This window comes from Leptosomus discolor, chromosome 17 (genome assembly GCF_034619465.1).
Source record: "Leptosomus discolor isolate bLepDis1 chromosome 17, bLepDis1.hap2, whole genome shotgun sequence".
Classification (NCBI taxonomy): domain Eukaryota; kingdom Metazoa; phylum Chordata; class Aves; order Leptosomiformes; family Leptosomidae; genus Leptosomus; species Leptosomus discolor.
Genome location: NC_141407.1, coordinates 11,685,011 through 11,699,150, shown reverse-complemented (window position 1 = coordinate 11,699,150; position 14,140 = coordinate 11,685,011). Strand labels below are relative to the sequence as shown.

Below are 14,140 nucleotides of genomic sequence, written 5' to 3'. Positions count from 1 at the left end.
ATTTAATCGCTTTTTAAAGGTAAAACTTAGATGCCACATGTGCATGAGAAGAAAACATTGAAATTAACTGGTAGTGCAACAGTGGTACCCAACAAAATGAATTTCTGGTGTGCGTTAGAGCCTGCTATGTGCATTACTAACACATAATGGTAACGGTGCTCAGAGTGATTTTAATGATGGGACTTTATGTTTACCTCTTCAGTTTTTACTCCATTTTCAGTCATAAGGAAAAGGAGAACAAGAAAAAGACTGGCAAAGCAGCTAAGGAGTGTAAGAGTCCTGTTGGAGAACACTGACTCACACTGGCTGAACGGCTGCCCCAAAATTCATAATTTATTCTCGTAGTGTTCTCAGCTTCCCTCCTGTGGGGCTGACCAGCCTTGGTGGCCTAATGGAGTGGTGGTTTCAGAGACAAGAATCATTATTCAGTAGGACATGGACTGTCAGCACTATTTCATTCAGCCCCCGAATCCTCACAGATAAGCATGATTCCTGCTTCCCCTTATTCTATTACTGAACCAGCCACAACGATTTTGCATAGTTTCTATCTATGCTACAGGCAGCGCACCCTTCCCCTCAGCCAGCTCCTAAAATTCTGGAAATTTCTTATACTATCAAAGGAGAGAAGAAAAAAAGTCTCTCTGGAAAAAACTGACGAATAAAATTTAACATTGTAATTATCTGCACAGGGCAATTATCTCAAAAGACTTCACAGCTCACAGAAAATGATTTTAATTGTTTTTAAAAGGCTACCACTGTATGTCTTGTAAGCACTACCCTAAAGTGTGTCCCAGGATTTGTTACCTTGCAACATTTAACAAGTTTGTTAACAAAAAAAAATTGATTTTTGTTTATCTTGTGAAGCAAAGCCCTTGTTGCTTTCTTCTTGATATTAATCCTCTCTTCTTTTTAGCAAAGTAAATAATGGTGGAAACATCTGGAGATCCGATTAAACTATAAGTCCCTGCTTTAAAGGAAGGAGAGATCAATATAACTGCCAGCTCCATTAAACAATTCTTATCACTTTGACTGTTTATGTGGGAATAAATGCAATTTATATTTTATGTTTAATTCTTCTGGAGCAGCTAAACTTATTTAAATTCCTCATAGAACATCTTAATCAACTAGCCACACCTTGAATAGGGAGTGGAGGAAAAGAAAAGTCTGATAGAACTGTCAGAATGATAAAGAAACACAGTAACCCTCAAGAAAAATGAGAATGCAAATGTTTAAATAAGAATAAAAAACGTATACAGTAAAGCCCCACTTGCTATTGAATGTGGGACCTTTGATATAAGCAGCAGAGCAGAATCTTACAGGAGAGACTGAAGCAGAAGATTCCGCTGTAAGAGAAGCTCTGTACGGTCAAGCAGTTTCTGCCAGGATTAATTTATCATTTAAATAGGTAATATACAAAATTTGGAACAGTCATTTCTGATGAAAGTCCTTGAGAGCAGAATACTTTGACCCTTTCCTGACAAGTGGCTTGTGGGAATGAGGGGGACCAGGAACACTCCTCGTGCAGTAGAGCATGTGCAGAGGTATTTCCAAGAGGGAGGGTTATTGGACTATAAGATTGGGCACTAACTCATATTGTGGTGATTTGGTGGCAGTGAAACCTGGAAGACACAGAAACTCTGAAGCCTGGTCATATTATGTGCTGCTCAGTCACATAGTGAATTCCTTTAAAAGCTCATTGTCCAAAAGACACCACTGTCCCAAACAAATGAGAGGAATAAATGGAGTGGGAGGGACAGAGACTGGCTAACAAATTACAGGACTTATGTGATTTTTAGTCGATAGTCAGAACTTCTTTTAGCTCTCTCATTAGGCATGGCAGGCTGGAAGTTCATATTTTATATCACAGTTTACTAATGTGTCAGATGGGAATAAGAAGCCCTTATCTCAAAGTTTTTATGCCTTAGTATTGATACTTTTTGACTGTTCCATAGAAGATGTTATAATAATGTGGAGACTGATTGACATTAGAAAATGCTTTAACAAAGGCAAAACTTGTGTAAATAAGTAGTCAGTGAAGAATGAACTGTATCTCCATTCCTTGTCCTTCAGGTACTTGGTACAACTACGCGAAGGAGAATTGACTTTATATTGCATAGGTCTGGGAGGACAGAACAAGACCGCAGACCCTGCAACAAATACAATTAATTTGTCAGGGGGTAATGTGAGTGTCAGCAAGGAGAATGGATGCAGTACCTTTTCAGTCCAGACCAAAGAACACAATTATTTGTAAGTATAGTTGGTAATTAATAATTTGTTAAAGAAGAACAACCGAAAACGAGGCCAAACAACAGAGAATCTCAGTGTCTCACAACAAAATACAACAGTGGAGAAATGAGACTATTAGAATTATACAGATAACTCTCCCGTTGCTGTGCAGTGATTTGATGAGTGTTTTAGGGAGGAATCAAAAGTACCATACTGTGGATTTGAGAAGATATATTGAAATCCTGCCCACAAAGACTTGTCTAGTTGTCCTGTCCAGAGCCAGTGAAGAGATATATCATTCAGCCTGATAGGACAGATGTGTGAACAGGTCCCGACTACCTTCTGCAACAAGCATGGTAAGACATAGCACACTGTTCACCTTCCCCCAAGGTGGAGAAGAGGAATTACGAGGTAACTGCACCACAAAGTCAATATATGGCAAAACTTCAGCTCTCTAACCTTAGACACGTAAGCAATTAACTCCGTCTGAAAAGGTCACAGTCAGCAGCACTGGGCTCCTTTGACAAGTAAAGCTGCCGAACATCATTCTGCTTAAATAAGAAATATCTGTGGCTGTATTAGTCAGCATGTTATTTACACTGCCTTGAGTTTATATATGACATTCTTAAATTTCAGGTTTCGAATACCCTTTACTCTCCAAAATAACAGGACGGAGGATATTAGCAAGCTCCAGAATGAATGGGTGTCTCTCATAGAAAGGTACTGTCCACTGTGCAAGGATGCCTCACTGCCTCAGGGGGGATATCAAGGATGCATCTCCTCTGAAACGGATTATGAGGATATTACTGTACCTCTGAATGAACAGAAAGAGGAAGCCCTCCGCTTTGGTGTGAGTTCTGCAACAACCAGTCTGAACAAGTTTTCAAGCCCTCAGACAAAGCCTGCAGAGGAGGAGGCAGCCCCAGCATCACCATCTCCTCCACTTCCCATAAGTAAGGCAGAGGTACCACCCGCCCCACCTCTGTTCCTGCAGCCCTGCAGCCTCTCTCCATTGACAAAGAGAACCAAAGCCTTTCACTGGGATGTTGTTCCTTACGATAAGGTAAGGATGAAAGTGGTGGCAGCTGTTAAAGAAAAAAATAATATTGTAGCCTCTACTATATACACAGTTATCAAAAAAGCACAGCTGTGCCACAAAACAACCTGGATGCCCTTCTATACGTTTGGATTGAGAAAAGTGACTCTGTTCTTTTGGCTTTTTGCTTACCCTGTCACTCCTGTATTTTTAGATTCAAAAATCTGTCTGGGGATCATGTGACCCATGCAAGAAAAGAATAGACATATCCAGACTCTGTGATCAATTCCAGATCCAGGACATGGCAGTATTTTCAGGCAACGAACCTTCAGTGAACCAACACATCATGTTAGATCGAAAAGTTGCACATAACTTCAGTAAGTGTATTAATAAGAACAGTGTACTCCTATCTGGAAGCCTGGGGTGAGCACTGCATGCATTTTCTGTTTGTAGTTTCTGCCATGCAATAGGCAAAGGAGACAACCTTGTGTCTAAAATCATCTTTTGTCTGTAAAGCATCTTTTAATTCAGTGCCCCTCTACTCATGTATAAAAAGAGACCGCATGGCTCCGTTGCTCTAATTGTGGTCCTTAATGATGTAGAGTAGCAGCACCAAGCTTCTCCTCTTGTACAAAACGTGTGCTTGTGCCTTTGAGCTATGATGCTGTTGTCTTAGGGCAGACGTGTAAAATCATGTGCGATGCTTGTGAAATCAATGCTAAGACTGACTTCAAAGTCTTTTCAAATTTTGTGGGCTGGCCAGGTAAAAGAGATCGTCAGGAACAGCTGAGTAGCTAGCACTTTGAGTACTGTGCTCCGTCTCTCTCCTACATTGAGTTCAAGAATATTCATGTAGGTGTAGATGGGTTGGTATAAGAAGCCTTTGAGACAGCTACAAGTCGGGTCACAGGAACCCTCTTGACCTTTCTCTGGCCAACAGCTTAGACTGTGAATGGCCGTCTTGAATGATTCTGAACAGGATCCTTCCCTCTCATATTCCAGGTATGATTCTGCCAAAGGCCTGACCTAGAACAGTCTTTCACAGCTAATGAAGCAGTTCAACACTTTGTTCTGGTCTTACTAATAAAGTGATGTAAAGATCTTTCAGTTACTTTGATGAGAAGTGGTAGATATTAAAGGAGCAAGAGTAATTGTTCTTCAAAGACTACTCTGATTTCTATTGCAGAAATGGCTTTCCAAGAGAGTTCTATGACTTAGTGCTGTTTTAAGAAATGTTACATGTGTAAAGAATTTGGGGCAGTTAATTTTGAAGTTTTAATGATTTCATTTTTATGAATATTGATAAGGAAAAAAATACTTTGGTGATCGTGTAAAGTTTTAATTGGGAACTGTAAATGGAGATAACTTGTTGGAATTATTGCATCCATTGACTAACAATTTGAAGGGTTAAAAGGAAGTGACTGACACGAAAGTGGTGTTGCAGATAAAAAGAATCCTGTAATAGCACTTTTATCTACTAAATTATTGCAGTTTCTTTGAGGAAATTTATTTCTTTTGCTTTGCAAATAGCACCATTCTTCCTTTTGATCTTACTCCTCTTACAGCTTTTTTCATTGAGACATTCTACATCCATTTCTTCATCTTATCCTAAAAGTTCCATCAGTGAGATTTTTGGCATATGCGTATTCTAACGGACATTATTTAGATCAAAAGTTAATTTGATCCTGAGAATTCTGATTAATCTTCCTGCAAGTGCAGCAAACCACAGTTCTTAAATTAATGGATAAAAGATGAAGCTCCAAAATGCCAGTAGGTTAAAATTTTTTGAGAATTTGAGTATGTTTCTGAGCACAAGAGAAAAATGTGAGTTCTGAGAGAAGATCCACACAATAAATTCAAGCTCAGTGTATGAGAAAATGCAAATAAAAGCTAAGTTATCTAGTGGCGTCTTGTAGACAAAATAAATTTCTGCTATACAGGGAACAGGTATCAGTGAGACAAGAAAAACGTCCTCATATTTCCAATGAAAAATTTTGGAAGACTCTATAATGTATATGTTAACCCAAGAATGTGGGATCTAGTGGGTGAAAAACTGACTTATGAGTGAAAATACCAGCTTCTGTGACTTGATTATTACCTGTTTCTCTGTATGAGACCCTGTTTCCCATCTATACAATTCCTATTTTACCAAGGAAAATACTTGGGCAAGTATTCATCAAGTCTAATGAGTAGAATTTATTCAGCAGCTAATTTCAACTGCTGAAAAAGTTCTAGAAAATATTAAATGCTTTGTAGGCAGGTTGTGAAAATTTTAAAATCAACATTTTACTATGAGTTATCCACTCTGTTATGGTCTGTAGACATCACCCAAACCTGAAGAGATACATGGTTTAAAAAGCATAGGGATGCAAAAGATATAAGGTATAAAAAGCACAAGAAGGAAAAAGAAAAGATTCTGCCAGGCTTAGCGCTAAAGCTAGATCTTGTAACAAAATTAAAAGGGTGGAAAGTGTGTCAAAGAAAGAATAAATGGTACATACTCCATTGGCCAGCAGTCTCCAGAGAACCATTAATAGCTGGGCCACAGCAAGTTCCTATAACCTGAAAAACTCTTTCTTTTTAGAAATGGAGAAAGAAAGGAAAAAAAAAAAGTAAATCATACGCATCCTTCCTGAATTCTCCTTCCTAACCCCTTTGTGCTGCTCAGAGGAGTTCTGCCGTAGCAGAGACTCTAGGACAAGTTTCTTGCCAATGCTGAGAAGCATTTAAACCTTTTCACTTTCTCTGCTGAAGTCCTCTGTTCACTTCCTTATGCTTCCTTTTTTACCTTCGTCCTTTGGTAACGAGGATGGAGGCAGACAGTAACTGGGAATAATTGGGAAGACAAATTAGTCTTTTTGGGAGCAACGGCCTTACAAATGGTTCTTCACCTGTTTGGGGAAGAGACGTCTTATTTCCATTTTTCTGTCATAATGCATATTATGAGCCAGTCCCATGTCAGCACAGAAGCCTTAAACATTACAAAAACTCCTAATCAGATTTTAGAATATTAAGTAGCATGGAAGAAGTAAGCACTTCTGTTTCCCAGGTTGCCTTCATTTTGGGAGTAATTTTTCTTGCTTGGACTCCAACTACCATCTTTCAAACCCTGGAATTAAATAATGCAAGTAAAAAAATTACAACAAATGGAAAATTTAATGTATTTAACCTTCAAAATATTGCAATATGCCAATACATTGTATTGTTATTTGGAAAAAAAAATAAAATTTTGACTGTTGAGCTGAGTACAAGAGGAAAAAATATGAGCAAGTACTTGAGTACCTTCTAACAGAAGTATCTTGACAGTTCTGTCTTAAGCATTGGCTATGTTCTGACAGAAATATGGTTTTGTTTAACTATGGCTCTTATATTTAAAGAAAATATGGACTTGAGCTTTTGCCTTAGCTTTAACAACTCCAAACTGTTTTGGGTATTTTTCTGTTGTGGTTTTATTTATGTTTTTTTTTTTTTAAGTCTGGAAAGTAAATATGAAATGTTTTGGTGATTTTCCTTCCCTTGAGCATTTTCTTCCAAGTAATCTAAGAATCATTTTCCTCTAGACATTTTTCTTAAAAGTTTCCGTGTAAAACCAGGCGAGCTGAAAGAAAAACTATACATTATACATGAAGAGAGCGGTGGACTTACAGATGAGCAGATTACAGCACTAAGAAGGTAATCTTTGGGGTTCAATTGTTTGTTTATAATATATGCTACCTTTTGGAGAAGGTATAATCTTCTGCAAATACTGAGAAGTTCAGGAAAGATGCTACTGCGACACTGGTTCTGTCCTGACTGTGAATTGAATATTAGGGTTGCACACAGAAATCTCGGTCCTTGCAAATGAGATTTTAGAGAATGTCCCCAAAACATCACTTTTCCCCATGTTGTGTAGGAAAGAGGATTGCAAGAAACGTCAGCAAATTTGACATGATGTTGTGAACTGGTTACAAGGAGCAGAATTAGTAAAAGAATAAGTTGTGGCAGTGAAGGTGTAACTTGATGAGAAAACTTTACAACATCTCTTACCATAGCCTTACAGTCTATTGTGGGATCAGAAATGAAAGAAAGAAAAGGAATCCTGTTCCTATTTAAAATTGTTTTGGAGAGGAGTAAGCCAGACAAGCGTTGAAGGAGATTCATGGGATGATGAGATATTAGGAATCTGAGTATTTCTGAGCAGCAGAGATTTGGGGGTTTAAAGCAGAACGCAAATTTCCGTATCTTAAAAAAAATTGAATTACTGTATGGAGAGAAATAGATTTCAGGAGTGTAAGCAAACTGTTGGCACGTGAAATTTGTAGAATTGTATGTCTTGGAATAGTTTAAGACATAGAAAGAAAGAAAGAAAGAAAGAAAGAAAGAAAGGAGTGGGCAAGTGGGGTGCTAGAGTAGTGTCTGTTATACATCCCAGTCCCCATGTAATACCTGTACCATTTCGTTACACACATTCATATGAAAATTTGACATGAAATTTTTTCTTGCTTCAAAACGAGAACACATTCGAGTTTTTTGCTGGAGTGAGCTTGGAAAAAAGATGGTGCTGTCAAAGAAAGTGAGGAAATAAATAATCAGCTTTGCTGCCAATGCGTCTACTTGTGGCATGGGTTTAATTCTGGCCTTAAAATCCTAATCCTAATCAGTACGTCAACAGTAATTTAAAAGCCTGCAGAATCATGTCTGTACTTAGAAAGTGATGTGAACAGGAAGAACAGACAGGTAACGTATGGAATTAATGTCATTATGTGAGATTGCTTGTATGAAGCTTACCTGAAGTATGAAGGGATATGGACAAGACACTGAATATTTAAATATTTTAGAATCATAGAATCACAGAATAGTTTGGGTTGGAAGGGACCTTTAAAGTTCATCTAGTCCAGCCCCCCTGCAGTGAGCAGGGACATCTTCCACTAGACCAGGCGGCTCAGAGCCCCGTCCAACCTGACCTTGAATGTTTCCAGGGGTGGGGCTTCTACCACCTCTCTGGGCAGCCTGTGCCAGTGTTTCACCACCCTCATCGTAAAAAATTTCTTCCTCATATCTGGCCTGAATCTACCCTCTTTTAGTTTAAAGCCATTATGCCTTGTCTTACCACTGCAGTTTCTGCCAAAAAGCCTGTCCTCATCTTTTTTATAATCCCCCTTTCAGCACTGGAAGGCTGCTATAAGTTCTCCCCGGAGCCTTCTCCAGGCTGAACAGCCCCAGCTCTCTCAGCCTGTCCTCACAGGGGAGGTGCTCCAGCCCCATGATCATCTTTGTGGCCTCCTCTTGACTCACCCGAACAGGTCAATGTCTTTCCTGTGCTGAGGAGTCCAGAGCTGGACTAAATGTACCCGTGTTCTGAAGGAAGTATCTGTGCTGCCTCAATGCTTTACTAGTTATACTCCATACTGGTGCACAGCAGCTTATGAGCTGGTGAAACATGTATACCCCCACTGAAGGTAATGGAGCCCCATTGCCTTTCAAAAGCTGACCTGAAAGGCTTCTTTCAAAAAAGAAAGATCTTACTGCAGTACTACCATTTTTAATTGCAGTGGTGGAATTGGTCAGGAGATAACTGCAGTGACATGTCTTGGACATTGAGAGTGCTCTCTAGTTACACACAGGGCTGTCGCTGGGGGAAATATTGGCTGGAGCTTGTAGAAGTGAGGAAATGCCTCCAGTCCTGCAGCACAGCGGAGTGTTTGCGGTCTGGCCACCCCCATTTACAAGGGCAGCCTCTGCTTACATCTCTGTTTGAAGGAAAACGCTGAACATGCTCCATTGTTCAAGCTCTAATACAGCCCTGCAGGTTCAGCCCAGGATCTCCACGCTGTTGAAATTAATGTTACACCACTGAGATCACTGATTTATAGCATCTGGGCTCTTTGCCATCAGACAATAATAGTAATAATAATGATGGCAATGAAGCTTAAAAGGTTTTATTTTTTCCTTGAAGATTTCAGAGTCTTCCTTTGATAGCAATAATGCTGAGGAGATTTTTCTAGCAATGGAATGTGTAAGAGAGATTGGATGCTGCATTGCTATGTGCTATATAGGATCAAGGAGTCTGTTCCTGGGATTCTTATTTATTGATGAAATCTAGGAATGCACGTGCAAATCTTGTAGTGAAAGGAAGCCTATATTTTCCCACTTCAGCAGTTTAAAAAATGTTACTGAAATAGATGATATGCGTTGCAGAATTGAGGGTTGCATTTCCCAGGCAGTTTAGTGTCTTACAACTTCCATTGTCTCATCGAAGGGGTAGACATTTCTCTGGAAACATCAGCACTCAAAAGTTTGTCTTGTACAATGCACTGTAGTGGGGCTGGAATGATACAAGTAGCAGGACACTTAGTGCTTTTGAAGACCTTTCCACTTGATTTAGGTGTCATGGTGGAAAATTTTACCATTGCAAATTGTGGCCTCCAGTTAATTGAGAACCTGTGGTTATGACAGGAGTTTAAACAGGATAGTCAGGGACTGGAAAATTCATCTTTGTGCAAATTATACCTGTCACATTGTCTAAGCCTGAGCAGGAGGTGTAAATTCGACTATTGTGAAATGAAAAATGTTTAAAGCTAAAACCTAGATTACATTTTCAAGCCTGTGACCAGTGAACAAAATGTGCTGCCTATGTATCCAGTGAAGGTTAGTGGAGGTGGTGGAATATTATTAGAAACTTCAGGACTTATTTCTCTGAATGATTCTTTATCCTGATATCTTGGAATCAGTAGCAAACCACCCTTTGTCTCTATAAACTTAATGTTTCCTAACAGCGTGAGATTTTTTTCATTGCACAAATTCCTTTAGAGTTGCATTTATGTAAAATGATGTTTATGGAATGCATTCACATATTGTGCTTTCTTTTCCATGGCTTCCATTGTTTACTGCTTTAAGCATTAAACCTTCTAGATAATGTCAGTTTCATTTCGTACACATAATACATTAAAACAATTTGATGGAATATCAAACTTCTGATTAAATTAAGATATTTGCTGCCAGCTTTAACAAAAATATTCTTTGAATTTGCTTAAAAAGTTAATCTATTTTTAATGATAAATAAAAAAGCTTTCATTTGCCAACAGATAACCATTGTTTTTAAATGAGAATTCATTATTTTTCTTGGTGATGAAGGGTGATGAATGGAATATTTTGTAATCTGCTTTAATACAGATGTAATAATTCAAACCCCAGCAATTATTTAATTGAAGAGTCATATTAAATTATTGACAACAGTAAAAAAAAAAACTTATTGTTTGTCCTCTATATAACATGCTAAAATCTTTGCTTTATTTTTTCCATCTTTGAATAAATTTCCTTACTTTTAATGAAAACGTATATCTATCCCCATGAATGTTTAATCACACTTGCTACAAATTTAGTAGGTTGTTTGCAGAGAAAGAAGAGAAGATAGTAGACCTGAATACTTATTTAAGATTCTTAACACTCCTCCTCATATGCTAGCTATAACATCAATTCCATTTTTCTTCTTTAAGATATGCTATGAATTCCCATAGTGTCTCAGGCAGGCAGGCAGGAAGATCTCCAAAGGAGAGGAGGGGAACTGTGGTGGTGTGAGTTTATTTTTCCAAGTGGAGGCATATTTAAAGACGTCAGTTTTCTAAAAATGCGCGGCTCTGGAGTACTGTGGGTGAATATTCAGTTACCTTATGCAGAAGGACAAATGTTGCAGGTCTGCGTTATGTGCTGTCACAACAAAAATGAGAAATGGATCTTGGATGTGATGCAACACTTAGAGAGACAGAAACACCATTGCCCACTTCTGTTTCATCAGCAATTAAGAAAGTTTTAGTGGTAGGAGTCGGTCAGACTACGGGGCCCACTGGTTCATCACACCATAGCATGAGCCTGCTCTGCTTTTGTGCTAATTTTTCAAGAAGATATTGCTGGAGACAAGCTGAGCCAGTGCGGCCATAACCGCTCAAAAAGCACATACTGTTTCTAGGTGCTTTTAGAAGGTTCAGCCAATGTATCTGCAGATCATTTTTGCTTTCCATCACACAATTGGTTCAAATGTCTATAAAGTTCCAATGGTTAAAGAATAAACATGCAATATGTAAAACACCCTAAATAGTAAAAATGGTGCATGGAACGGAGCGACTGTTTTATGTTACAACAACATAGAATGAAGAGGAAAAGGACATCTAATTTTCATTTGCTGTTTTACAGATACATGCCAACACCAAAAGATGCAGAAAGGTACCAGTCATTCAAGGGGTCTCCTTCAGAGCTGCATGTGGTTGATCAGTTTATGTTAGAGGTAAGAAGGCACAGCAATAAAAGACACCCCACGCTATTTCTAGCACACTTGCTTGTGGATAAAACCAATACAAGAAGCTGCTGTTTGAAACTTAAATTTACAATCTCAGCCAGAATCAGCGTAAGAGGATTTATCTGATAAAGAGTTGGGAGAGGTAGATATTATGAAGAGAACTGTACGGATCGCTTTGCTTCTCCAAGTCACACACCATCGCCTTCCTCCAAAGTAGGAGCTGATTTATTCTGAGTTAGATTTCTACAATCTTTAAGCATAAAATGATGTGCATTTAACTATTCCTGTTCACAAGAAATGAGTGTCTGGCCCTACTAGCATACAAAGTTTTCATTTCAGGTATGTGATTTTTATATTTGCCATAGATTATCTACAGACTTAAGGCCTAGAATAAAATTAATAAAGGAGCACAGAAATTAGGAAAACTACAGTGCAGCTGAAGTACTCAATAAATTATGAAAAATTTATGTGCATGTTTTGGTATAAGCATGGGTTTTGATTCCTTTTCTGTTCAATTCTGTGCAGATGTGTAAAATCCCTCACTTAGGCCAGAGGTTGGATCTCCTGCTTACCATACGTGAGCTCCCTGTGAGCATGAGAGAGTTGGAGCCTGTAAGTAACACGGCTGCTTCATAGTGTGTTTGTAGTCACTATCTACCAGTTAGATAGTAGAGGGCCAAGTGGCCTCAGTGCATTTCAGTGTGCTGTAGTTGGGGAGCTTTTGTTCTGGTTCTTTTTCCCTTCCTCCTCCTTCCCCAGCAAAATATCTCACAGTCAATAATGTAAGCAATTCAGAGTGTAATAATCCAGGCAACCTAGTGTATAAAAAACCCCACTTAATGGCACTGTTCAAAAGTAACAAGTAAAAAGGTTAAAAAAAAATAATAAAAAAATCTTTATATGTCATGACTTTGATAGCCAAGGAGTTATAAATGACACGAGACTGTTAAAAACTACATTTGAAATATAGAGGCACTATTGGCTGGTGCATTTGGAATGCTTTTGGGAACCCGATTAGTTTTACTGTGTTTTGTTAATGAAAGTATTTCACAGTACTAGTAAAAAAAAAAAAAATGGAGACAAATGAGGGCTATGATATGCATTTATATACATGTATGAGCATTTCATATCATCCTTGTTCCACTAAGGTTCAAGAAGCAGTTGCTAATGAGCCTGGCAGTGGAACAGACATCCACAAAAGAGGGAGAAAGAACAGGAAAGGATTCTCAAATTTTTATTTGGTGGTGTTAAACTTTCCTCTTTCCTTGGCCAGTGACAAGACCGAAGCAAATTTCGCCACTAAAAGTCAGTTCCTTTTGTGGGGAGGTTCTTGCCCCACAAGCTGAAAGGATCAATCTAAAGTCATAGATACTTAGAGCAAGTTTATTTGACCAGCATCTCAGACATTTACAATTTTCAGAAGACTGAAGGAAGCTGTTCACCCTAAGGAATACATCTCTGAATTCAAATGTTGTAAACCAGAGTTCAAGTCCTCTTCTGCCTTTTTCAGGATGACTAAGGGTGGGGTTGGGGGGGTGCAAATAAACAGTGTTCCTGTCTCATGGACTGCATCTTCCTGTTCCAAACCACTGCCTTATCTGCCAGGGTTTGTGCATGCTTTGATTCAAAACAAACTATTTCAACACAATTCTGTTTCTAGGAAACGTTTCAAAGATTTTGCTCTCATTATGCATGGGAATGAGAACAAAATTTGAAAGTTCTGCAAGTTCGAGTTGTTATCCTTTGTCTGGCTGTGATTAGAACCATAGTAACAGTGAATAAAACTCAGTAGAGGAACAGATGGAAAACACTGGGGAGATGCACAGATTTCTGACCCTACCTGGTACTATGCTTCACCTTTGCTGTGCTCCACTGAAACCAAGTATTTGGATGTTTGAAGCTATTGCATATACTGTTAGCTTTGAAGGATATTTAATGCTCATTGAAGACAAGTGATTAGTTGTCTAAGTATTTTCTTACTTATGCACGCTAACACATGTTTGTAAACCATAGATTATACACCTAAAATTCTATAGAACAATCTGGATATTGGCTTTCAACACCCTCTGGCCTTGTGATGTGCTATAAATGTTTTAACAATGGCTTTCAGCTCTCCCACATCTTTCATCCTTTCCCTGTTTTTAAATTTGTGTGTTGGTGACTGATGAAGAGAGGTGTGGAGCTAAAAAAAAATACACTTTTCCTAATTTAAAACAAAACCACCTCTTATATCCATAGCTCTAGCAAGGAACTGGCTTCCCTGGGAAAACAGAAATTGATACTGAGTTTGATTACAGGAAATTATTATTTTTCCTTGGGTGTGAAACTGTGCTAAGAATTTTGATAAGATAAAAGTCTTCAGCTGGTGTAAGCAGAAGGGAGGGACGTGGAGAATGGAGAACCTTACACTGTGCTTCAGGCTATCTGCTTCCCCTGGTGCCTGACATTTGGTGCAATCTGGTGCATTAAAACAGGAAAATACTTTTTCTTCAGAAGCATTTTTAAGAGATGAGGTCGAAGTTGTTTTGGCAGGGCTGGTTTGGCAGCCAGAAAGGATGTGACCTCCACTGGGGGCAGGGTAACTGTGCCAACACTAGCTTTATCTT

The 14,140-nt window shown here is 38.6% G+C and overlaps 1 protein-coding gene across 1 annotated transcript in view; it reads left to right on the top strand.

Annotated features, from left to right (window-relative positions):
* Positions 1–14,140, top strand: part of LOC104350228 (uncharacterized) — a 38,757-nt gene that overhangs the window by 15,405 nt on the left and 9,212 nt on the right. The window contains exons 7-12 of the mRNA XM_086474957.1: positions 2,071–2,247; positions 2,863–3,289; positions 3,477–3,639; positions 6,823–6,934; positions 11,432–11,522; positions 12,060–12,146. Coding sequence (XP_086331083.1) covers positions 2,071–2,247; positions 2,863–3,289; positions 3,477–3,639; positions 6,823–6,934; positions 11,432–11,522; positions 12,060–12,146 — 1,057 coding nt within the window. The remainder of the gene's footprint in view (positions 1–2,070; positions 2,248–2,862; positions 3,290–3,476; positions 3,640–6,822; positions 6,935–11,431; positions 11,523–12,059; positions 12,147–14,140) is intronic.